We start from the raw sequence: 25,661 nt of genomic DNA, 5'->3' as shown, positions 1-25,661 counted from the left end.
TCTCCTAGACAGTTTATCATTATATTTTTAAAGTCTAGATACTTAACATCAATTTTACAACAATCTTTAACTCCTACACATTATACATGTATATCTACTTTTTTAAATACATATAATATTCATATAACATTTACATAGAGTAAAGATATTTTAACAACTAAATTAATTTCAAAGCATCATTAAGTTTCATATGTATATGAAGATATTAATTAAATTTTAAGAAATTAAATCGTAATAATGGAGGTACATGCATCACAATTGTTGTACATACATGATTCTTAAATATTAATAGAATTCGATAGATGCGGATGATGTTTCTCGTTAAAAATTTAGGATTACAAAAAGAGTTATAATATTTTACTATTGATTAAAATAAAATCGAAAAGATTCTTCCTTTTCGATTTTTCGAAAACGGAATAGAAAAATATTAAGCGCATTTATTTCTATTACTGGCAGTAATATTTATGAAAATATATTGATCTTAAAATATACGTGTATAAAATGTTCTCTTTGACATAGATACTTGATGAGTTTTTAATAAAATTCTAATGCCTGAGATGTTGGTAACATCAAAATATATGTTTTTCTTTCATAGATAATAAATAAATATATATAATTAAAAAATATACTCTTAAAATTTTAATAACATTTAAATAATAGTTTCAATTTTAATCATAAAAGATAACCAAAATATTCTTTTATATTATGAACTAAACTTATATTCATTTGAAGAAAAATACTGAGGTTTAATATACAATATATTCTACAACACTATAACTCTTTCTTTTTGTATTTTTAGTTTTATCTTTTTTGCTGTATTTGTTTCTTTTTTTTTTTTTTTTTTTTTATATATATATATATAACATCATTCGATCATTATCTCTTAATAGTTTTTTGAAAGGGAAGTTCAGAATATTTTTTGTATTCAAAAGATTTTTGATATTGTACATTTCATAATCGCATATAATGCGATTATTTAAACATTACGATAGGATTCAACAAAAAATTCAAGACAGTTTTTATACCTAAATAGAGATCACTTAAAATCGAACTAATCGTTACATGATATTTGTAACGTTTGTAAGATTTTAAATCAATAGAGTGACATGCAAGACAACCAATTTCTTCTAATGCAATATGAGGCTCGGATCCACCGAGTAACGATTCATCTTCTAATCCATTATTTAAGAGTGTACCGGAAAACCAAATTTTATCGCCTGGATATATATTTAAACTAAAATTAGTAAAAGAATGATCCGCAACTAATAAAATTTCCGCATTGTTTCCCCACATGCCACTCTTCATTTTAACTGAAATCTCAAATTCATATTGATTCCAAGAAGGAAAATAACATTTGTTTCTTCGTTTTTGAATGCTTGCAAAATGCCTACAATTTTCTTGTCTTAATTTATCATTCGAATCGCAACTATTTAGATATGGTTCACCATACATACAGCTAATTATATTTCTAATACTATCAGGCAGTTTATTAAATATTGCAGCTATATTATTTTTTATCGATTTTAACTTAATATTTGTTACATAACCTTCCCATGAAATTAATATTCCTTCTAAGTCAGCACATTGAATTTGCACCTGTGCCTTGGACGATAACTCTTCCCATGCAGGCTGATGGCAATGATTTTGATATTGTTCCCATGAAAGTGATGAAACACTTTCATATGAATCTGGTTCTTGCTTAAATTCCATTATCATAGGCCATGATAAAAATATGCCAGCACTGATGCCCATGATCAACTGTGAAATTATTATAGCAATTAAAAGTTGTATTTGTTATAATTCTTCAATTAATATATTTACCTGAATAACAGTAATTATCCAATTAAGTTTGGGAGTTCGAGTTTTTCTTAAATACCAAGAGGCAAGAAATGGCATTCCTCCCAATAAAGTAGTTACACCTATTCTCATTGCTAAGTCACTTTCTGATAAATATTTAGCAGCAGCTATGATTGGTAAAATAATAGAGGCTAATCCAGCAAGTGGTAAAAAGAGAACCATACCAACTAATGCAAGAGCACCTCTAATTAGGCCGTACCATGTTGCACCTTGAGAACTAAATATTGCTATTTGCCACCAACTTAAAGTAACACAATGAGGTATCAAAGTTTGATAGGTTCCTCGCCAATTATCGCGAGCTGCCATTTTTGCGAATACTGCTGGAATCAGGAGATAAAAAACTGCACGAAAATTCAAACAAAATTCGATACCGTTACCAACAACATATGAAGCAAATGTTGGAACTCTTATATCCAAAAATCTCCAGCCTTGAGCAACTACAATATCTGTTTCATATGGATACTTTGCTAAAACATGAACACCAAAACTGAAAAGAGCTAAAAAGTCTGGAAATTTGGACGAATCTTTCCACATAAAATTTAACAACGTTATTAACGTTAATGCAACCGCTATAATAGTAAATTCTGATTGAGGTGTCCATTGATGAGCAATAATAGGATAAGTCATTAAGTTTACAAGCAAAGCAAGAAAAAAATGACCATAAGGTTTAAGATTATTACAGCAAAATTGATATTCTGCTTCATCAGGATTTAGATTTCCACCGGAATAATTGAGAAATAAGCCAGACCAAACACGAAAATTATTAAATTCACGTTTTCGTTGTAACATTTGAAAAGTAGCAATAACCATAATAATAAAAGATAAATAATATAGAGCCATTGGTATAAAGAGTATAAGACTTTCTGTACCAAATAATGAATATAATAAGAGAAGTAACAATATATGGGTATTTGATGTAAAAAGAATCTTCTTAATTGACATTCCTCTTTGACCTAACGTTTCTATCAACCAAATATACAAACGTTTCAAGGAAGCAAGTGGATGAATAAGAGGCCTTTGTAACAATGGTATAGTATCTAATGCCATTTGAGAACGATCTACCATACACATAGCATGTGAAACTATTGGGAGCATACCACGAGCATAACTAGCGGCAGCAGAAACAAGAGCTGCTTCTGTAATTTTCTCCCCTTGATGATCCATCCAATCTAAAAAATAATTCCATAAATAAATCTTGGCATTTATTATATTTATAAAAACTATATATATGTATATATATATATATATTGTCCTTACCATGGTTATTACTTTCTTTATCTTCATCCTTTTTAGGTGTACAGTCTTCAGGAAGCCCATTTTTAGGAAAATTATCAGTTGAAATATCACTTATATCTTTCTGTGAATTATTGTGTAACACATTATTTGAATAAGAATAATTATAATTAGATGAATTTGATGCTATATCTTTCATACGTCTTTGTAATTGCTCTGTTGTGATAAAATCTTCACCATTTGATAGACTAACAATAAATAATATTATAATTAACAAATCATAGATATAAAAAAAATTATTATGTTATAATAAAATACCTAGTGAACATTTCTCTTGCTGCTTTTCTGGCTAATTTTTCATCTTGAGTCATATCAAGACAACTTTTAACATCATAATAATTATGTTGTGTAATACCTCGACCAGTGGCTAAACATTTTCTAAGTATGTCTGTTGCTTCTAAATTTCCTTGTTCTGAAGCTTTTGTAAGCCAATATACTCCTAATTTTGCATTTTCTTCTTTATCAACATCTAAATCTGAATATATAATTTATATTATATAGTTAATAATTTTTAATAAAATGCATTAAATATATTAAAATTCATATAATTCAAATATGAATAAAAATTTGCATTGTTACCACATCTTTCTTCTAATAATTGTTTTGCTAAAACTACTTGAGATTCTGGACAACCATCTTCAGCCAACTGAGACCGTAGTCTTCTAAGAGATCCTCTTGGCCCATCTAAAATTATGCAATTGAATCATTATTTCCTAAATTGATAAAAAAAAAAAAATTTTATTTCTAATAAAAAGAAATTAATTGCATTTTACCCATTTTTTCTTACATAATTCAATTCTTATGTTATTCTACAATAAAAATCATATCATTAATAATTATTATTTTTTTCTTTTTTTTTTTTCTTTTTTCAATTTTTCATCTGTCAAATTTTATTTCAAAGAATAAAGCATTTAGATATTTGACATTTTTTTAAAAATTTACTTATATTTTACATCTATTATTTAACATTTATCTTCATTATAAATGCATAGTATTATTTAAATAGATATATGATTAAATTGTAAAAGAAATGAAAATTTCTATGGAAAAATAAAAAATGAAATTGTTGCGTTACCATGCAATGTCCATTGTTTTCTACCAGATCTACCAGACAATGGTACAATACCAGCCATAGCTCCAAAAATTGGAAAAATTGCTACTATGATAATTTTACTTTTATTATTACTTTATCGTATTATTAAATTATTCACTATCAAAAACTTATATTATATTATAACATTGAAAATTTCTTAATAAAACGACTGTTAAAATATTAGCATAAAAACATGATTCCATATATTACGCATGCGCAATTACTAAAAAAGGTTAGGTTATTGTATAAACGTCAAGATACATATTAAAATTAAAATTAATAAACACATATATATTCAAATATATTTTTAATTTAATAAGATATTTAATAATTTTTTATTTATTTTATTTTTAATACATTAAGAAAGATATTATTATATTAATCTATTATTAATTTTGAATCATATTTCTTTATATTGTATTTGCTTGCAAAATTTTATAAATTTTATATTAAATTTAATAAAGAAAATATATATTATTATTTAATAGTATATATAATATATATTATACTAAATTTAATAAAGAATTCTTATATTGTTTTTTTTCACTTTATTGAAAATTTTGGAATTAAGATAATTTTGAAATTGGATTTGAAAAATAGGATAAAGGAATTTGATTGCACGGATTTTAAGTAAAAAACATTTAGTTTAGAATGGTATGTTTTATTAATTAATATCATATGGCACCATTGTATTTATATACATATAAATGTATACATAAAATGTATATTGTAAAACTAATTAAAATTTTTAATTTAAATATTAAATATATGTATATTATATATATTTTTCTAAATGATTTTCTTAAATAGATTATATAAAAAGGATTTTTTTATATAATATACTAATTTGCTATATTAATTATGATATCTCTTAAGTTAAACATACGTTTTTACTATCGTGATGCAATATAAAATATTTTTTTTATTAGCTTTAAATAAAATTTATGGTAAATATTACGATATCAAATTATCGAAGCAACAGATAATATGGAGCCAGTTTTAATGATTTTGCGATTTTCTTTATAGTTACGATAGAAAACCGTTACTAATTCAGCAAAACCACGTTTTTTCTGGCTCCTCGTGTAGTCAGAAATCTGCTCGAATGCCAACTCTGAGAAATTAATAACGTATATGGAAAATAACTTTGATAAGCATGAAAATTATCGATTGGTACTTACAAATTGCTTGGTCCTGTGTAAGGTGGTGGATTTGGTCGAATATATGGATTGCAACGTTCATTAGAAATTCTGTTAAAATATAATCAAAATATAGAACTTGAGCTATCAATAACGATAAGAGATTTACGATTGTCATATTTCTTATCTCAAAATTAAAAAAAAATATGTACCTGGGACTTGGTAGCAAAGAATCATTAGGACTGGAGGGTTGAACGGAGAGCGATTTTAAAATACCTCTTTCGGCAGCATATTGGACCATTTGTATATTATTGCTAACTCCTTCTCCTGTTGAAGTTTCTCTCTTTTCTCTACAAAATAAATTAATCGGCTAAAAAATTTAAATAATACAATATAATTTTTTTCAAATCAAATAAATATTTAAGAATGATTTAAAATTGTTAGTGAGAATACATTTTATTAAAGATATTAGTATAATCAAGTTAATGTCAAAATTAAAATATATTTGATTTTTTGTTTTCTACCATAAAAAATATTAAATAATTCATAGAAATATTTTTCAGATTCAGAATCGTTCCTATGGAAAAAAAGAAAGAAGAAAAAATTAATTCTTCTTTTTCTCGATGCATGCTTAAAATGAATAATACAAAGAGATACGATACATAATGAATGTTGAAAAAAGGGGGACGAGGAAATAGAAAGATCTCATCGATCAGTGAAAATTTATATCAAAATTGACTCAATGGATTTAGTTTAGGTAAACTTTGTATTATCGTTATATTCTTTTTTATGAGTCATATCAATGATGACGCGCATACGTACTATTCCTGTTTTCGCATAACCCGTATTATCTGTAGCTTAATTACCTTGATCATATATGTAGATCACGAGCTGTGACCCTCTTGTATATCAATATGTACGTAATTTAGTTTCACTGTCGATCATTGTTGCAATTATACACGATTTACGTATCGTTGTGAATATATGCCATTCAAATCAGATTATTTTGCGCAGATATGCGATTTTACACAATGAGATCTTAGGATAAGCTTCACATATATATATACATATTTCTAGTATGCCGAGAATACGATTAAATGCAGTCGAAGCAGATACGTAATATAGATAAAATCCTATTGAGGTAAATCACATGTACTACGGTTTAAATGAAAATTACTAAAATTAGATTCCGTTTTTAAGAAAAACAAATACATTTATAGACTATATTACCATCGATTATGATGAACATAATTGCTTTTTCAAAGGAACGATGTAGATAATTATAAATGGGAATCGTTCAACTGTTATAAAGTTCGTTATCGAGCGATTGCAAACCATGGACATTTCTAACGAAGATCGATCGCTAACAATACTTTTTCTTTTGTCATCATATATATTTACATCATCATTTAATCATTAGAAGCACGAATATAAGAATATAATATATGCAAAATAGATGTATGAAATGTATTTCATCGAGCTTAAATTCAGAGAAAAAGTGATAGGTAAAGCAATAAGAAGCACGAATAATCGGTGACGTGATCGTCAAGGTCATTCGTTTATAAATAGACCCCATTTATATTTTATGGCGTTAGATTTCGTCTACTTTTAAACAGAAACGTTGTCAACGCATTGCTGAATTGCGCAAGATGGACTTAATTATCACGATCATTTCTTGACGATTTTCTAATCGATGGGAACTGGTTTAACAATTCCGTTGCGTCACGAGTAAGCTTGATATCGCATAACAAGCGATTCTTGTTTTTTCTCATGCAACGCCTACACGATATTTATTATAACAGGATAAAAGAGAAAAGCTGTGATTTCTATATTCTTTTTATAGAGAGTGAACAATGAAAAAAAAATTTTTTTAAATGAACACGAGTTAATCGATTTTAAATATTTAGGTTGTCCACTTTTATTGATGGTGCATAATATATAATAAGCATCGCATTCTTCTTAGCTCAAATGATTCCGTATCTTGAACAAGTAGTTAGTCATGGCCAAGAGCTTGGTAGATTAATGATGCGCTACATACTTCAACGATAAGTGAACTGTGTATATTAATCGACGTACGTTGTGGCACACAGGTCGCGATGTAACCCGATTTCTATTTATATCCCTTGTTATTACACGTGTATTTCTAAGAGAAAAATCGCTTATTTATTTATATTTATAAATATCTCGTTATTTATTGTACCAAATGCATTTTCGCGATTTTCATCCATCAAAAAATATTCACTTTCCTCTTTTCATTTTATATCCGTTTCTCAAAAAGTATTTCTTCGTTAAATTAAATATAAGCAATTAAATTTATATCATCAATATATCATTATATTATATATATCATCATATTATCATATAAAGAGCACTTATAATTTCGCCTCGTACAGACAGCGCCGTTCATGCTTATCAAGCACGCGATTCGCCGTAACCGTATTTTCGATCGCAACGTCCAGCACGTTACTACTTGACCAGATATCGTAGCTGTTTATGAATGAAACCAGTTGTAGTAGCAGCCCCCTCTATCTGCTCTTAACGCCCCTACCACTTATATTCGTTCCTCATGCTGCTATACATTGGAATTTATTTCTCGAGCACGTGCCTCGTATAGAATGACAAATATTTCACTTGACATTCTTTCGATCACCGTTATTCACATGTACTGCGTTTCGTTTCCCCGATTTTATCGGGAAATAAAGAAATCGAATATTGAGAAAGAAATTCAAAGACATTCGTATCGAAACAAAAGAAACAACGATATATATATACTTACATTTTCTCGTGATCCAGGCACAAGAGCGTGCTGAGCAAAGCGGCCAATACGAAAAACAAAATAACAGACACAAAGATCGTGGTGACAATTTCTTCAAAGTAACTTCTCGTGGGAATGCTGGCTTTGCTCGATCTGGCCCATCGCCACTCCGTGTGCTCGGAAATTCCTGAAGCCGGTAAATCCAATCCAACGTTCGTACTCGGTCCCCGTCTCGCGCTTTCTTGCTGCAGACTCTGTTGCTCCTGTTCGACCTAAAACATACAATGTGTAATCATCATCTCGTGAATTTCTGATGCGTCATACGAACTGTGTCAATTTGTACCAAACTTACCAATCTGAACGAACACCAATCCAGCGCAAATCTTGCCTCTCTGAACAGTCTCTCGACACTGGTACGCTTAAAATCTCGAGGACAGGAGCGTAATTTCCACAAAGGTTTTACTTCTTCTTGCAGCTCGTTCAACTCTTGGGAGAATGGCATCGAACTTCCTAGCCTTATAACAACTCTGTCACGAAAAAGGAAAATGTATGTGTTTTCACGCGTTACTCGTAGACTTTTAAAATTTTCGCGGATAAATTACACCTGTGCGACGCGCGTGTACGTGTTCCATGGCACGTTGAACGTCTGGCCTAGCGTTTAAGGTTGCGTCATGATTTTCCTGTTTGTGCATTGCTTCCCGTTATCCGTTATCTCGGTCGAAAGTCAGGGATAATCCCGTCTGCTAAGAAATATAATTTCCATTCGTCTCGATTCGGCCGATGACATTTAGACCATGACGAAGTGTTTTTTAAAATTAATTTTTCTTTTTACGAAATATCTCTTTCGCGTTGGAAATTTTTATGATGAACGAAAAAAATTATCGTTAAAATCGTTCGTTTAATTAATTAATTATTTGATTAATTAATTAATTGGCGCATCATGAAATTTTTTTTTTTTTTATATAACATGTAATTAAAAGAAATAGATTCCTATCGTATTTTGAAGAAGCGGCATTACATGTGTTTTTCTTTGTTTTCTATTTTCTATTTTATATCGCGTATAATGTATATGGAAATATGATGCACGCTATACGATGATTCCAATGAATTGGAAAATGTATTTGATGAATGTATGATCGCATTACATACTTAATAAAAATAAAAGCATCCGTATATTCTTAATCTATGTCGTATTGTACAAGATACGAGACAATTGCCTATTATAATTTTGCGAGATACGATATCGCATCCGTTTACATATTTCTTGGATATAAAGCATATCAATGAGAAAGTTTCATCTAGATATATTATCGCGTAATGCGGTGGGAGATATACCACTGTTGACGTCTAAAAGTATGATGGAGGAGAGTAAACAGGCTAGCCGGAAGCCATTCAGTTAGTTAACTTGGGCAAGCGCGCTGACAATATCGCATTTACATGTATGCGTTACCAAGTTACTTAAATCGTGTCTGCAACTGATAGTATAATATAAGCTCAATAAGTGCGATTAATATATCACGACATTTGTTTTATCGCATATATTTATTTGATTTTAATTATGTGTGTCAGTGTTTTATTTATGAAAAGGATACATCTTATATTCTTCATTGAACGGATCATTTTGAAAGACCATCGAATAGAATTATTAGCGAAATTTTATTTAAAAAATTCGATTCATTTTTCTCGATCTTTGAATATGATTCAAATGTAAGTTATATATGCTGCGAAATTTTAAAGAATCTAGTGTTTCATAAAGAGAGTGTCATAAGAATTTGAAAGTTTTGCATTGTTACAAAGAAGAAAATTTTATGGATTATGAATTCTTATTTATGCGATCAGTGATTCCTTTTTCGATGTCGATTTAAAGTGATTCTTAATCGATGTTTCTTGTAACAACAATGTCTCGCAAAATTTTAAAAGCGACGCATTAAGTTTTATAATTCTTAATAAAAGTATATTCATGTGTATTGTTAGTTTTATAACCGTCCCATGAAAAATCACCGTGAAAAGGTTAAAAACTATTGATTTGAAAAATTATTTATATTCTTTTAATATTTGGAAGAAACAGAAATAACACAGTGATAAACGGAATATGTTAGAGTCGAATCACTTCAATCGGAAATAAATTTCATGATGAAATGAAAAAAGACGTTGTCATTTATTCGTAACAATACGCAGAATTCGAAGTTAATGCAGAAAATGAAAAGAATAAAAAAAACATGATAATAACGTATAAGATTTATATGAATCACTGATGATTATCCATAGTTACAAAATCTATATTTTCCATGTATACATTTACGATGAAAAATCTTGGAGAGGAATTATTCCTAACAAACAAAATTTGTTGCGATTTAAAGTCGGATTACGTAATAACAGTTATTGAAAATGCGAATATTCGATGGGACGGTCTTTGTAATGTTTCCATAGATGACTATCTTTAATGACGTGTGTACTTTTCATAGCGACTAACTGTAGAAATTTTTCATGGGTCGAGTATATATTGTCACCGCGATAACAATCTATGTCTATAACCATATTCGACGATGTAATTGCAAAATAGCAATTACCCATTTGAAAAAAAATTCGAAGTGGGACGTGCGTCATAATGTTGTTTTCCGTTGATCAGTCGAATAATACGTCAGCGATATCGAAACGCTGAATCCCATTGAATCGTTCGATAATTATCATAATGGCTGACGATAATGGAATTGCATAACTGTATATCACCTCTAAATCTTATTTCTCTCCCTAATCTCATCACATTTGATTTTTAAACGAGACTTACCCTTCGCCTTCACTTGGCTTCAGAGGCAAACGAGCGCCAAGCTCGACTGCAGATGCTAAAAAAGTCACGTATAAATTCACTGCATCTTTCCATAACCTCTTTCTGTAAGTAAAGACAGAAAAAAAAGGGAAAGCTTGATCCAACACAATATAGGACATCGGAAATCTTTTTCCTTGAAATTTATCGACAAACCTAAATATATCGAGAAGCTCATTAGTTCTGTTCCGATTGAACATATCCTCCACGTTTAGATTATCGATTTTTAAATGAACCTCATACTTGGTCAGATTTTCTTTCTCAAGGACGTTCATGTCGAGAACTTTGTATCTAGTTTCGTAGGTATATTTATTTAGACCTACAATCTCCAACTAAAAATCACATTTTTTTCGTTAAAACTAATTATTAATTAGTCCTAATGCTAAACAAGACAGATCACCTGAAAATATTTTTGATTCTTGGGAGCAACACCATATACAAAACCATGATGATCTCTTTTGCTATACGTATAGTGAATCCATGATGGAAGATCAGGCGCATTTAATAATGAGGGTTGATACGAGAATTGATCGGAACGTGCTGAAAGAAATAAACGAGTCATAGTCATTGGTGAGTGACTCGTTAGTCATTGGGAAATATCTAGGTTAAAGTACTTATTTGAATAATTTAATTCCAAGTAATCATACTCATCGTCGCTCGCAGAAAGATTGCACCCGTTTCCGAGAAAGATTCATGGAAAACAGTTCGATTCGTAAGCGTTACCAATTAATTAATAATGTGTCGCGTCCCATAGCGCCACGCCATTCGTGATTCTCGCATGACGTCGCGCTAGAAAGTACCGATATACACGTGACAGTGTCAGCTGTGAAACCGCGATACGATATTCGTTATATTTCTTTCGAGCGTGAATCGATTGGTATTCATAAGGCAATGCGAATGACGCGCGAAGGTACGCTTTAACTTTCAACCCGTGAATCAAGATAACGGGAGACGACCGAAAATTGTCTACCGTTGATAGACCCTCATTTCTAGGTTATTTCTGTATGGCCGTACGTTTCACAACTTCCGCATGTAATCGTATATCATTTTCGTGATGTCAATGCCATATGAACGCGATGCAAATCTTTCTCGATGTCATTGTTTGTGATCAAATAATATCTTTCCTTCTTACCATCATCGTTCCAGTCGAAAGTCTCTGGTTTGATTGGAATAATGAATACCTCAGTCATTAAGATGCTCTCTGCGTTCACGAAGGCCACTATCGCCAATAATAACATTACGTTTGACAGCATATTCATTGCTGTATCTGAAAAATAACGATAAATGATACCTTATTGTCACCCGATTAATATTTGATTAAACATTCGATTCTACAATTATTGCGAGTCTGCATTTTTTCGATTTCTCGATCCTAATCTTTTCTATGATCATGCGCGATCGTGGTCGACATTGGTATCGATTTTCTCTTACGATTTTTTTTCTCTTTTTCTTCGTTTCTCTTTGTTAATTAGAGAATATCTAAAAATTATAGTGGAATGTGGAGATTTGTTGAAAATATCATGCCCGTTCGTTATCGACAATTGGTCGATTCGAGGGACGAATGCTCGCGATGAAAATAGATGCGATAATTTCGTGGTCTGGCAGACGACAAACGAATCGCAGGAACCTCATAAGAGACAGGCACACTAACAGCGCGGATCAGCTTACGAAACGTAAACTAGCCACTAGTGGAGATGATACTTTACCAGAGCGAACGACACGTACTGTCGACGGGCAGGTTAAAACGATGCAAGTGCAACGTCAAGTCAAAAACTACGCTACAATCCGTGCACTGTTCATTTTCTCTAACTTTAAATTTTTAATAATAATTATTTGAATTATTTGAAATTATTATATGATTAGCTATAATTAACTAAACATTCTCTCATCTTTTTCCTTTTTTGTTCTTGACACTATTCCTGAGTACGTATAATTAAACGCACTTCGTTGAATTGAAACAATTCGACTCATAATTTATCGTTGATCATTTGTTATTAATCCATTTTTATAATGTATTTGAATACAAATTAACTTTAATAAAAAAAAACAAATTTTAAATAAAAATAAGATGTAAACGTAAACGGAGCATAAGAGCGCGTGCGTTTAGCCCTTCTCATGCGCAGCTGGAACATCGTTTCCGACAATCGTTTTCAGGAGCGTACGAATCGTATACCTATCAATTCACATTTCATTTTTATAAATGTTTTCATATTTTTTTTATTTTTCTATTTATATTTTTATTAAAAATTAGTTAAAATGAGTGAAACTTTTTATCACTTTATATAGTTTCAAGTTGTACTGTAATAGAGAAAAAATTTATTAAGCAAAATATACTTTTCAAACTGTACCTGTATCATTAAAATACTATAGATCTCCGATACAAATTTACAGCATCATGTCCCGCGCACGCGTATCCTTATCTGAACTAAACTTCCGTTTCGGTGATTATCGCAACGCTTTTAATAATTCTCGATAATTTAGCAGCATATGTCTCAGAGAATAAACAACTGGCGGAGAACGTAACCAAACAATTACAAACTTATCAATCAAGTAAAATTCTGTTCAATCGATTCATAAAGACGATCAGTTTTGATTACTTTATGACTTCGCGAAAGCTTCGAATCGAGACAAGACTAACTTGATTACGATTAAATGTTACAGACTTTATTCGAAAATTTAGCGATATAAAACAATATTCATGATTTTTTTAATAAATCGAAAATCAGGAAAAAAACTGCTATATGGAAACGATGTGTTTCTAGTATATTGTGAAAAAGTATCGAAATAAATCGATTAGTTCGCGTGTAATTTATATTCGCAAAATCGAGAATTATAAGGAAATTTAATCAGTTTTTCTAATGGTTTTAAAGAGAAACGCATAAGTGAAGTGTGTATGTCGTGGCATAGAATGGAATAGCGTACGTAACGCCGAATGTGAATCACGGAAATGCATATTGTATCATCAATAGGGCCCAGAATCTTCACACAGCACGTTTCCGACGTGCACGGCACTGCCTATTGACGTCTGCAGTAGGCGTGGTTTTGCTGTGGCCGATAGAGGGATATATTTACCTCACATACAACTTTTCCCTCTGGTGCGCGAACGAGCCTCGCGTTATTCGATTAATAATGTGTATTTCCAGTGCGAGGTTTGATGCGACCGGTGCACGGCGCGAAACCGTGGCCACTCCTCGGCACAGGGGTTGATTCCTCCGGACACGCGGACCTTTCCCGGCCGGGGGTGACTTTTCAAATCTAATTATTCGATTCGAGTGCTCGTGTTAACGGAAAATCAAGTCGTCCGAGTTAGTGCTCGTTCTTGCGACGACACTCTCGACGCAGTGCAGTGTACTTGATTTGTGTCAATCCTTCTGACAATCTTTTACATTGATTTTTACATATTTTTTTCTATATTATCGTCGATGTCCTCGTGATCATCGAGTAAATTCGATATTTATCTTTTCTCTTCAATTATAAGACTGTGCGCTTCTTTCAAAACTTTCCCTTCTTGACACATTGAAGAATGGCGGGTAATAGCGTTCCGGTCTTATTGGTTACTGCAAATGTTGGCAGTATTTTCGAGGAGGTGAGTGTACAGGATTTTTTTTATTTTTCCTTTCTCTTTTTTCTTTTCACCACTTCACTAGCTCTGAACGATCGATTGATCGTGTCCCACGATTTACCTTCGAACGTGATACGACTTATTTCTTTCATCTTCTTTCATCATCTTTTCTTTTCTCTTTTTTTTCTTTCAGTTTGGAGTCAGCAGCTTTGCGCGCGTCTTTTGTATTATACTATACCGATAATATGCTACTGATTCTTATTTGTTCTTTACAATCACTCTTCATTCATCATTTTTCTCTTTTGTTTTTCTCATTATGCTGACCGTAAAATGTCATGATCCCGCATATATTAATTATATTAGAAATGTTAACGCGCATAGAATCAACGACAAAATCATTATTAACGATCTTCCGTAATTACATCTTTCTTCTTACTTTCGTGATTTTAGATCGAATTAAATTATGCCTTTCATTCGATTGATTGGTATATATGAATTAATATATATGCATAACATATATACATTAATAACATTAACATTGCGTGATTTTGCGTGATCAAGATTTAGATTTGATTTTCCATATATAAATCATATATATTTAATAAAATAGCGATGTATGGTAGAATATATATTTTTAAATTTCATATAATTTTTTTTTTCAATTTAAATTTTTAATCAAAACATATGATATATATAACACATATAAAATGCGTATCCTTTTTACAGCCTAGCGTGATGTTAAAAATTTGGACGGAAGAATTTTTATCTGTAAGTATTATAGATAACATGCGTTGTCATTGCGTAAATATAACGAGTATTTACATTCATAAAGAATGCTTTTCAGACTATACTGAGATTGGATCCAAAATTTATTGCACTGCACTGCCAAGAAGTAGGTGGAAAAAATTATGAGCACAGCACCAGACAAGTGGAAGATTTTGTTAGGTAACTTTTTATATTTTCTTTTTTATTTAAAAAATTCTTCTTTATTTACTGCACAATCATTAATGATTATATCGTATTAAGAATAAAAAAAAAATACTCCAGTTAAAATCTTGTTAAAGTAAAGCTTCTTGAAAGGCTTCTTTCTGACTAAAGAGCTCTTTAATTAAAGTCACAGTTGCATAACAAAATGCATGACAATATTTATTCAAATATTATTGCTTCTTAAGTATATGAAATATTTATGGAATAGCATATAGCATATAGCAGAAGGTATCAACAAGCCTTTTTAAAACTATACTAAGACAAATAGGTTTCTCTGATCATGATATTGAATGTGATTTAACGCATAAGTGGCAGAAAGGGATAAAAATAGATTATCACGCATGGTTCTATGGTTGAATGAACCACTTCAAAAGATGAATTTATCGAATGATATTCATAGGGGAGTAATGTAAAAAAAAATATGTTTAAAAATATAGTAGATCTTCAAGTTATTGTGTTAGCTTTAACATTTGTACTTTTCTTGTAGAGTTTAATTTCATTTAAAAAGTTTTTTATTGCAGATTATTAATGTCTTCCGAAGAATTAAGGCTGTTTGATAAAATTAGAGTATTCTTAGATGAAGACTATTCATCTGCTGAACATTTTACGGTAAGCAAAAAGCAATTAATGATAAAAGAAATATAAATATATTCATTATGGATAAAATTACTAATTTTTTTTGTAATTATTCATAATATTTATATTTTTCAGGCACTTGGAAATTTTTACTTTGTGCATGAATCTTTGAAAAACGTTTTATTATGGGATTTCCAAGGTATGATATAATGTTTGATTAATATGATTAATAAATTAAAATAGTTCAAATTATTATTATAATTTTAGAATGTACTTTTATATCTGTAAATGGAAAGGAAGTTCATTCTGGTAACATAGAAGCAGTCACAACCAAAGAAAAAGCTAAGTTTCCTCAGGAATTCTTTCCAGAATGTAAATGGTCTAGAAAAGGATTTCTAAGGACACGATGGAGTATTAGTGGAACAGTTTTTGATCTCATAAACATACATTTATTTCATGATGCCAGTAATTTTATTGCTATGGAAACAGTAAGTAATTAGAATTTATGTTGTAAGATGTTTTAATAATTGATTTATTTATTTTGATAATTTATTTTCAGTTTCCATCCGTATATAGTAAGACGCGTAGAAGAGCACTCGAGCATACATTAGATAGATTTCATAATGATAAATATTCAAATGTACCATATTTTTTATTTGGAGACTTTAATTTTAGGACAGATACAGCCGGTGTAATTAAAGTAAGTATGAAATAAAAAATACGAAAATAATTCTCATTTAAACAATAAAATTAAAATAATTTAATTTTCTTTTATACAGAAACTTACAGAAGATACTCAAGAGAGAAGGTTATCAAACAAAGGAAGCATTTCAAAGCTACAATTTCATAATAAAGACGATGATCTCATATTAACATTAGGAAAAAAAGAATTTTCTCATTGTGAGCATCAGAATGTTTTTGTGAAAAATAGTGGACAATGGGTAAGTAATTCGTAACTCAAATTTCTCATTGTATAATGTTACTTATAATACTGCATTGACGATTAGGAAGACCATAATGAAATTACCAATATTTATATAGCTACGTGAATATGATAGAGAGCTGGAAGACTTTGTTGGAAGATTATTTGAATTTCCGATTAAATTTGTACCCAGTTATCCATTTGAAGAAGATATCAATGAAGGTTCAAATTATATGCAAACAAGAGTACCGGCTTGGTGTGACCGTGTTCTACTGAATCCTACCGCTAAAATGCTAGTCCAAGATGTATGAGATACCGTTTATTTAATCATATCCTTTTTAAATAAATATATTTTTATACGAATAATTCTTTATATAATGCAATTATTTTTTTTTTAGATATCATCACCTGATGCAGTGGAATATGGAATAATAGGTCCAACAACTTGTATGGGCGATCATAAGGTGAGTCAATATTTTAATATAAAAGGAAAGACATTAGTTCGTTTTACTCTTATTATGCTGGGTTAATATATTTACACACTTCCTAGTTATTATTCTGACGATTCATTCTTTTAATTATTATGGTGCAGCCTGTTTTTCTGGAGTTTCGAATGAATCTCTAAGCACTAAGGTACCTATCTATCAACTGTCTGCTTACTTTTATCTTGATTTTTCCATATATCCTCTATTTCTTCTGATATTTCATTCCTCTATTTATACAATTAGAAGCTTGTTAATGTAGTTGGTTCAGTATCTTTTTTTAAATTCAGTATCTTTTTTTTTAATAATTTACAATTTCATAATTCTACTTGGCCTTTTTTATACTCGTTGGTGTCGAAAACAGAAAAAGTTAAGTATATTTTATTAAAAGTATGGATTTCATTGCTTCTTTAAATACATTTTACTTACAATTAACAAGATTAAAATAAATTATTAATTTAAAAACATTCTAATATTGAAGAATTGTATACTGAAAAAAGTTTGACGTTCATCTTTATAATTAAAAATAAAATATTTTTCAGAATTTTATCAAAACTTTCAGCACCATTTCTATAATACTATATCAAAATTTTCGTATCGTTTCCCTGAATTAAATTAATGTTAGTTAGACTTTTTATAGAATCCTATCATATGAAGAATGTCCCTCTCCATTTCTTCATAGAGATGCACGATAATACATAAGGATCGTCCATTTTTTCCCGTTTGCAGCCAGTCTATTTGAGGGCTAATCTCATCGTGGACGAAGGTATGATAAACTGCTGCAGCTTGCCGAGTGCACCTGAGTTTTGCTTTCGAGTGCCAAACAATTACGTGGAATTGTTATCCATGTTGCCTGATTACAGTAGTTGCGTTAGCGGACGAGTCAATTATACGGATCGTTCAACTAATTTGTTGCACGCAGCACCTATTAAGCATGATCCTTATACCCCGGATAGTATGGACAGTCCGAGTCCAAATGCTATAATAATACCTTCGAGTGATGCTCCAGATGTAGACATAGATATGAACAATACGTCTATGTCACATTTTGCACAGACGTCGAATATGAGACGCTTGGACGGAGCTGTGTCACCAGCTCTCTTGAAATCCAAATTAGAACTAATTGTTCGGAGTAAAGGACAGGAGACGGACATGGATCAAGATACGATTGATATTAAAAAAAGTCCTAGTGATTATTGTTTACATTCGTGGTCCAATTCCGAAGAACAACAATGGACTGCAAGAACGAATAGATGTAATAGCGATGTATCCTGGCAAAGATCCCATCTATTAACTGAAGCTTGGATTCAAGGTAAAGGACAACAAGGATATCATTCTTTTGGAGATTTCGTCAATCGATCGTCCTTAGATTCAACTCCACCAAATGGTGAGGGTTTGCCTTCAGATTTAATTATACCAAGAATATCAATTATAAATGCTAGCAATTTTGAATCAAACGAAAGTTCTGTATACTTACATGACGATAAATATAGTAATTATTCAGATAAGAAACTGAGCACTTATTCAGACGACCGAACAAAGAGCTTGAGTGGTGAAGCATTTAGTTCAGAAAAGTCGGATGAACTTTGCGATAAAACAGATGACGAGAGCAACAGACTGAATTTGAATACGAAAAAAATAGGAATCAATGAAAACTTATATTTGCAAAATATAAGTGAGCTTATCACAAAACAAGACAAAGATTCTTGTACAATGATAGTTAGTACAAATCTCTTTCAAACGGAAAATAAATTGAGTAAAATGAACGAAGAAAGAATGTTTGAAGATAGAGAGAAACGTTTAAATGAAATTATAGATACTTTACAAAATATAGAAGATAATAATAGCAAAAATCAGTATGCATTCGAAAAAAATGATGCATTGGTTGATAATATTAGTATTAAAAATAAAACTATAATTTCGGAGACAACATTAGAAAATGAACAAACTCCTGAAGTATTAAAAGATATTACAGAAACAGTAAGTCATCTTGGAATAAATAAAATGAAAGTTAAAAAAATCTTTGTCCCAAAAATAAAGAAAGAAGTAAAATTGGAACAAAATAAATGTAATGAAACAAATGTATGTATAAATGTAAAAGATATTGATACAGGAATTAAACAAGCTGAAATATTAAGGTTTGATAGCAAAAGTGAAATAATAGGTTCACAACAAGTTGCAAGAAGTAATTCTGTACAAAGTCAAAACGATCATACAGAGGACATTAACTTAAAAGCATATAAATCTGATGCAGAAAGTTGCAAGAATAATATCGTTAGAAAAGAAAGTAAGTGCCAAAAGTGTTGCTGCGTTATATCGTGAAAAAAACATTAAATATTCATAAACATGTTCCTTATTTAATCTTCATATTATTATAGTCATCGTTCTTGATTATCAATAAGAAATTATCACATTCAAAAAACGAAGGCGAACAAGTCAGTTTTTATAACTCGCTCCACAAAAAATAAGAGATAATATATAAGAAAAAAGCGGTACTCTTTTAGTAACTTAAAATATCCTGCTTACGCTCTATCCAATAGCATTAATTTTCTATTGTACATGCATGTCGCAAGACGTTTTTATGTTCAAAGTGTCTTTTGCATGTGCATGATATTCTAACGATATCGTATCATATCAACTGTCTTTTTAGTATATATTTGAACGATAAAGTTATGTATTATATAGTATATTTTCATATTTTAGATGCGCAATTAAATAAACAGTATATCATTGTTACGTAGTGATATATTATGTTATATTGTAGAATTTAATGAATCGAAATATTCAGATGATTGTGTCAACGTACGATTTATTATAAGCAATGTTACCAGTATGTGTAATAGAATCATAAAAATCCGTAATGATCATGTTATCTTACTTTGTTAGTTTATCGAATAAGTTTTTCAGATCTATCGAGTGTTACTTATTCACTTGAAAAAATTATTACCTCGTAGTTTTTTAAATTTTTTGTTACAATTATGTTTTGTTATACCTTTTTAATTTTTGACCTATTGTTATCGCGAAAATCTATCCGCAATATGCATTTTCACCGAAACCGCGTACAAAAACATGTGCTTTTATGTACATCGTAATCCTTGCCAAATTTACTGTGTCCTATGATAGAATATTAGAAACATTACATTTAGATGCGATGCACGTAGTCCATTATTTGGATTCGACTGCCAAAGTTAATTTCGTTTTAGTTTATAAGAAGATATTAATATAGTAAATGTTAGTCATATATTGAGAGTTAACGCATTGTTTCTTTCATGTCATATGTTATTATTTATGCTTTCTTTCTTAATTTTCTACGTTTCATTATAAGAAATTTCCTTTATGATGGCATTTGTGAAAAAGATTGTAAGAAAATAATATCGATAGAAGAAGAGGTTCAATATCTTTACAAAAGATTTAAGCTAATTATAATTATAAAATAATTTGCATACAAATGAACGTACATACTTTTTGTCTTGCCAAAAAAAAATATTCTACATAATGCGAGAAACAGTTTTGCAATACTAATGTTGTTAACCGTTTTCTTTATTAAGATTTCAAAACTTTACGTACTTACTATTAATAACAGGTAATTTATAATATTTATTTTGTCAAACGAATTTCAGATTTTAAATGTGAATATAATAAAATAATCGTAAATTCGAATTATTTGTATACAATCGATTTATCATGAATTTGTCTTTGATCCTATTATGCTTACGATTCATAAAACGTTTTATTAGTAATTATTATTTTTTCCTTGCTTGTAAATATAAATTTATTTTTAATACAATCCAAAGTTGCTTTTTTTTATTTACATCCTTTAATTTATGTGGTTATCTTTTAATGTTATTCGCACGTTGCATTACAATACACTTATAATGTATTTTTTATGTGATAGAGCAGATCGAAGTAAAATCAAAAGCAAATATTCGAAATATCGAATTTATAGGAATAACTATTTAACGATAAAAATCCTAATAAAAGTTAGTCTGTTTCAATTCTTATAATTTCTCGCCATTTTTATTGTCTGGAACTCGCCTTATGATACTTTATATGTTTAAAGATATATTCTGAAATAAATTATTAAATTTTAAAAGCTTTAAAGTTTTAAACTGATATTTGAATTTTTTGCGAAATAAATAAATTAATTGCAAATACAAAAATGAATATAAAAAAATATTGAAATATCTTACCTTTATCTGCTCTGTTGTTATTTTAAAACAGTTGGTCAATGATTAATTCTTGACTGCAGACATGATGAACGAGAAGTCCGAATCTGGTACGATGTCCAATTTGAGCAGTCGTGAAATATTTAACAATATCAATGACAACCATGGCAACAACAATAACAACGGCACGACAACCATTACAAGATATATTCATATTAAACATGCAGATTCGTCGGTTAAAATATTCCGAGAAACAACCGTTTGATATCGAATTTATAATTCATGTAGATTTTCCTTACAGACATGTTATGTGGGAAAATATTTCATGAATTTATGGTTATGAAATTGCAACTAATCTTCGCATAGATTTAACCACATCATTTTTAAAATATATTGATAATTGAATATCATTATTTAATTCGAATGCTTCGATTATCGATTTTAATATATCGATTATACTGAAAGAATAATCGTAAATCATTAGACGAACTCGTATATAAATGAATTTACGTGGTTCACTAAATTGAATACGAAATAACGTAATACAATTACAAAACATTTCGCTTACAACGGATGATCGACGAATATCCGTGCATATCGTCAGTATGAACTGTTTTTCGCGCGTGTATATGAAAGCTTTGGGTAAGTTTACATGAAACTCAAAATACACTATTAATAATCCATTAATTCAAAGTACGTCCTATTGAACTATACGATAGAGATGTTAGCATAGAAAAAAGATGAGACTTTTTCGAGAATTATTATTGAGATGAAACATATATCACATGTGCAATTATCATATTTCATTTGTTAAGTGTCTTGGTGTTCCTACGCTACATTCTTTCGAATAGTTCTTCCTTAAGATCTTGTAATGATATTTGCATAATTAGATGATCACAGAGATTCACGATAGAGAAAACGTTTTCATGGAAGATCGTTTGTTGTGATATTACTATGGTACCTCATTTTGTTGGAAATCGCGAAAGCTGAAAGAATAGTATTGCGCTACGATTGCTGCCAATATCGGTTCCATTTCACATTTTGTGATGTGATTCAATTATAATCGTTGTGTTATATTTTTGAATTTCGTTGCAAAAAGTTAATGAGAATCATTTGCGAAAGAATGATTACGTATGAAGTAAAAAAGTAGAAAATAATCCGTTTCTAATTGAAATCTCGTGCGTAATAATTCTGTTGCAGTTCTGTAATATGCACGTCATTTTCTATTTCTACATTAATGTCGAGTTCCATTAATGAAAAGATTCCTCTTATCCAAAGAAAATGGCTCCTATCATCTAAGCTAATTATTTTTTTTCATCTTTTTTTTGGCTATATTATTGGATAACAATATTTTCAACATTTAAACAAATTATATGTTATTAATTTCTGATGCAATTTACTCAAAATATTCATTTACCATAATATCTTAATCCGATCCAATTGGACTAAATTTGTGGATACATTCCATTAGCGTAACCACTAGCTAGGGAACTCAAAGCTGAAAAATTGTCGAAAGATACTCGAATGTCGTTAATATAGAAGATATAAAGTTTAGACGTGTTAAATATTATATTCGCACGCAACATATCTATATTTCTCCATTGACATGCATATGATAAATATATATATAGTATATACAAATAAATATATATATATATATATACTTGTTACAAATCCCTTGCAGAAATTTGCTGCTATTTAAAAATTTTAATCTTTCCACTGCCCCTGGTTATATCTTTGATGAATTCATATTTTTCGGTGTTATATGGAAATAAATATAAGAATGTAGAAACACCATACTTTATTATGTTTGTCTCTTTCATTAAATTTTCTACTATTTTAATAAAGCGAAAAATGAATAATTGTACTTCTATTCGAATGAAACATACCAAAAAATTTATTAATCTTTTTTGTTTTGTATTTTCAGTCATTTCTTTTGTTAAGCAGAAAAGCGAAGAGTTAATTATTTTGTAAAAAAGTTTATATTATTATATCTCGAAAAAATTGAGACGTATATCTACGACTGCTTTTAAATCCGTTCCATCTTATACACAGTTTCGCATGTGTAACAATAGTGATAAAAGTAAGCACGAATAGCTATTGTCAATAATCGTAAGAACTAATTTGCTATCTTCAATAGTTGTATTTGTGCTTACTTAATGAAAAGTCGTATTGTTCGATGACATACACTCGATTATCATTTTGAATATCATAGTTTCTCGTATTTTTTTTTTTTTTTGACAATTGCTATTTGAAATGTCTGTTTTCAAAGTGTATGTCAATGATAATTGTAAGCCATTCCTCGAGTTAGCTATAAGCTAATTGAAAATAAAATGTATAATTCGATGATTAGAAATTTGACATGGTACCTGATCTGTTTGACCAACATATAAACTACATTGCGATTGTTTCTCATACGTATCTATTCTGCAGAATTTCTAGGTATTTCATAAGTTATAATATATGCTATAATTTCTAACAATATTCATATTACAATATTCTTTTTTATGCAATACCTAGAAATACGTAAAACATCGAATTGTATATTTTATTTGTAACGCAATAATTTAAATCGATGTACGTATTAATATACAATATAAGATTAAGAATTTGATGCTTTTATCAGACTGGTTTTAGAATCTTCCGCGCGGGCAAGTTTTTCGAGAAGATTTTTAAAAGGATCGTTGTTTAATTATCTCGTCATCGAAAAACGTCAATGAATTTCTGCTTTTCTATATTTTCATAGTTTATAAAATAGTTTAAATAAAACAAAAAAAAAAAAAGAAAAAATTAAGATTAATGAAAATGAAAAAGCTAGAAAATAAAGAGAAATTAAAAATTTTTAATAAAATTCAATTTTGATGAAATTGAATGAAAAAATGAAAAAATGAAAATTATACTATCGAAATTCTTGCTTGCTCTAATACTTTACGAGAAGTTTTAAGAAGAACATTATTTCTTCGAGCAAGTAAACGTTGTACTTTTATAAATATGAATGTACTTATATTTTGTACTGACAGTACCTAGCAAAAGTATACATGTAATATGTTAAACCATGAGATTATATGCGCATGTACAATGTGCATAAATGTTACGATGCGCTGTATAAATGTTATGCACATACATATGCAATAGGAATATTTTAATTTAAAAAGTGACCAAAATCTATTGATAAAATTAAATACTCGTTATATTGTTTTGTTGAGTCAAATGTATATTATATTGTAACACTTAATTCATGTATAGCGTAGAGAAAGAAAAATAAAAATGATCGTTCTACGATGTGTATATATATATGTGTATGTGTATATAATTTATATATACACATATATATACATATGTGTATATAATTTAATATATATATAATTTTTTTTTAAGATAATTCCTATTCATTTATTTTTATTGTTTAATATTATCAAAATTAACAAGATATATCAAATAATAAAATTAGATGAATTTTTAAATCTAATAAAATTATAGAAGAATAATTAATATAGAAAAATTAAAACTCGTTAGAGAGTATGTAAAGATAAATATTTTTAAAATTAAGAAAAATAAATATATATATAAAAAATGTATAAAAAATGTATGTGCAATATTGCAAATAAAATAAAAAAAAAAAAGATGAATAAACAGTAAGTATTTTACAAATATATAAAATTTCAATCAAAAACTTGTAATATTAAAAAAAAATTTTATATTATCTTCTTTCTAATTATATTTTCTTAATACAAAATCAAATATTCAAGCAGCAAAATTTTTTTCTGCTTGAATATTAAATTTATGATTTTGTAAGAGGAGAATATAATTAACAGAAAGCAGATGTGAATTTTTTTTAGAATGTTCAAAATTCTACATTTTTTTGTCACTGATAAAGTTTTCAAATTTAAAAATTTTATATTAGCAGAATATAATATTAAAAAAAGTAGCATATAAAAATTTTCTAAAATTAAATAATATTTATATAAATAAATAATTTAATATACTTATTCTATACTTATTTTAAAC

General features: G+C 29.2%; 3 protein-coding genes and 1 long non-coding RNA gene across 10 annotated transcripts; 1 reads left to right on the top strand and 3 right to left on the bottom strand.

Annotated features, from left to right (window-relative positions):
* Nucleotides 1–818: 818 nt before the first annotated feature.
* On the bottom strand, nucleotides 819–8,296 carry LOC107994304 (wolframin). 4 transcript variants are annotated; one of them, XM_062085898.1, is made up of 9 exons: nucleotides 6,610–6,745; nucleotides 6,246–6,534; nucleotides 5,592–5,729; nucleotides 5,422–5,490; nucleotides 3,730–3,834; nucleotides 3,409–3,625; nucleotides 3,115–3,338; nucleotides 1,822–3,026; nucleotides 819–1,758 (listed from the first exon to the last, which is right to left on the bottom strand). In XM_062085898.1, the coding sequence occupies exons 3-9, from the start codon at nucleotides 5,614–5,616 to the stop codon at nucleotides 973–975; spliced, it is 2,631 nt and encodes an 876-aa protein (XP_061941882.1). In that variant the 5' UTR covers nucleotides 5,617–5,729; nucleotides 6,246–6,534; nucleotides 6,610–6,745; the 3' UTR covers nucleotides 819–972. The 4 variants fall into 4 exon arrangements, with proteins under 4 accessions (XP_061941882.1, XP_061941881.1, XP_016906633.1 ...); XM_062085897.1 differs by lacking the exons at nucleotides 6,246–6,534; nucleotides 6,610–6,745 and adding an exon at nucleotides 8,156–8,296; XM_017051144.3 differs by lacking the exons at nucleotides 5,422–5,490; nucleotides 5,592–5,729; nucleotides 6,246–6,534; nucleotides 6,610–6,745 and adding an exon at nucleotides 4,226–4,471.
* LOC107996609 (alpha-sarcoglycan) lies at nucleotides 7,273–12,436 on the bottom strand. Its single transcript, XM_017054766.2, has 7 exons — nucleotides 12,294–12,436; nucleotides 12,091–12,225; nucleotides 11,359–11,498; nucleotides 11,115–11,290; nucleotides 10,923–11,024; nucleotides 8,487–8,661; nucleotides 7,273–8,406 (listed from the first exon to the last, which is right to left on the bottom strand). The coding sequence occupies exons 1-7, from the start codon at nucleotides 12,310–12,312 to the stop codon at nucleotides 8,152–8,154; spliced, it is 1,002 nt and encodes a 333-aa protein (XP_016910255.2). The 5' UTR covers nucleotides 12,313–12,436; the 3' UTR covers nucleotides 7,273–8,151.
* On the top strand, nucleotides 8,661–24,932 carry LOC107996608 (inositol polyphosphate-5-phosphatase A). Of its 4 annotated transcripts, none has more exons than XM_062085894.1 (13): nucleotides 8,661–9,841; nucleotides 14,102–14,544; nucleotides 15,247–15,288; nucleotides 15,353–15,465; nucleotides 16,029–16,116; nucleotides 16,219–16,282; nucleotides 16,351–16,571; nucleotides 16,643–16,783; nucleotides 16,863–17,024; nucleotides 17,125–17,310; nucleotides 17,404–17,469; nucleotides 18,217–19,774; nucleotides 21,737–24,932. In XM_062085894.1, the coding sequence occupies exons 2-13, from the start codon at nucleotides 14,482–14,484 to the stop codon at nucleotides 21,916–21,918; spliced, it is 2,886 nt and encodes a 961-aa protein (XP_061941878.1). In that variant the 5' UTR covers nucleotides 8,661–9,841; nucleotides 14,102–14,481; the 3' UTR covers nucleotides 21,919–24,932. The 4 variants fall into 4 exon arrangements, with proteins under 4 accessions (XP_061941878.1, XP_061941879.1, XP_016910254.1 ...); XM_062085895.1 differs by lacking the exon at nucleotides 8,661–9,841 and adding an exon at nucleotides 11,614–11,868 and having other exon boundaries at nucleotides 15,365–15,465; XM_017054765.3 differs by lacking the exon at nucleotides 8,661–9,841 and having other exon boundaries at nucleotides 12,823–14,544; nucleotides 15,365–15,465.
* LOC133667415 (uncharacterized) lies at nucleotides 19,627–21,811 on the bottom strand. The gene is made up of 2 exons (XR_009832893.1): nucleotides 21,678–21,811; nucleotides 19,627–21,554 (listed from the first exon to the last, which is right to left on the bottom strand). It is a non-coding gene; the product is annotated as an uncharacterized LOC133667415 (long non-coding RNA).
* Nucleotides 24,933–25,661: the final 729 nt, after the last annotated feature.

Source organism: Apis cerana, linkage group LG15 (assembly GCF_029169275.1).
Source record: "Apis cerana isolate GH-2021 linkage group LG15, AcerK_1.0, whole genome shotgun sequence".
Lineage (NCBI taxonomy): Eukaryota > Metazoa > Arthropoda > Insecta > Hymenoptera > Apidae > Apis > Apis cerana.
The sequence above is the reverse complement of the archived record's forward strand: the minus strand, read 5'-3'. Positions and strand labels throughout refer to the sequence as shown.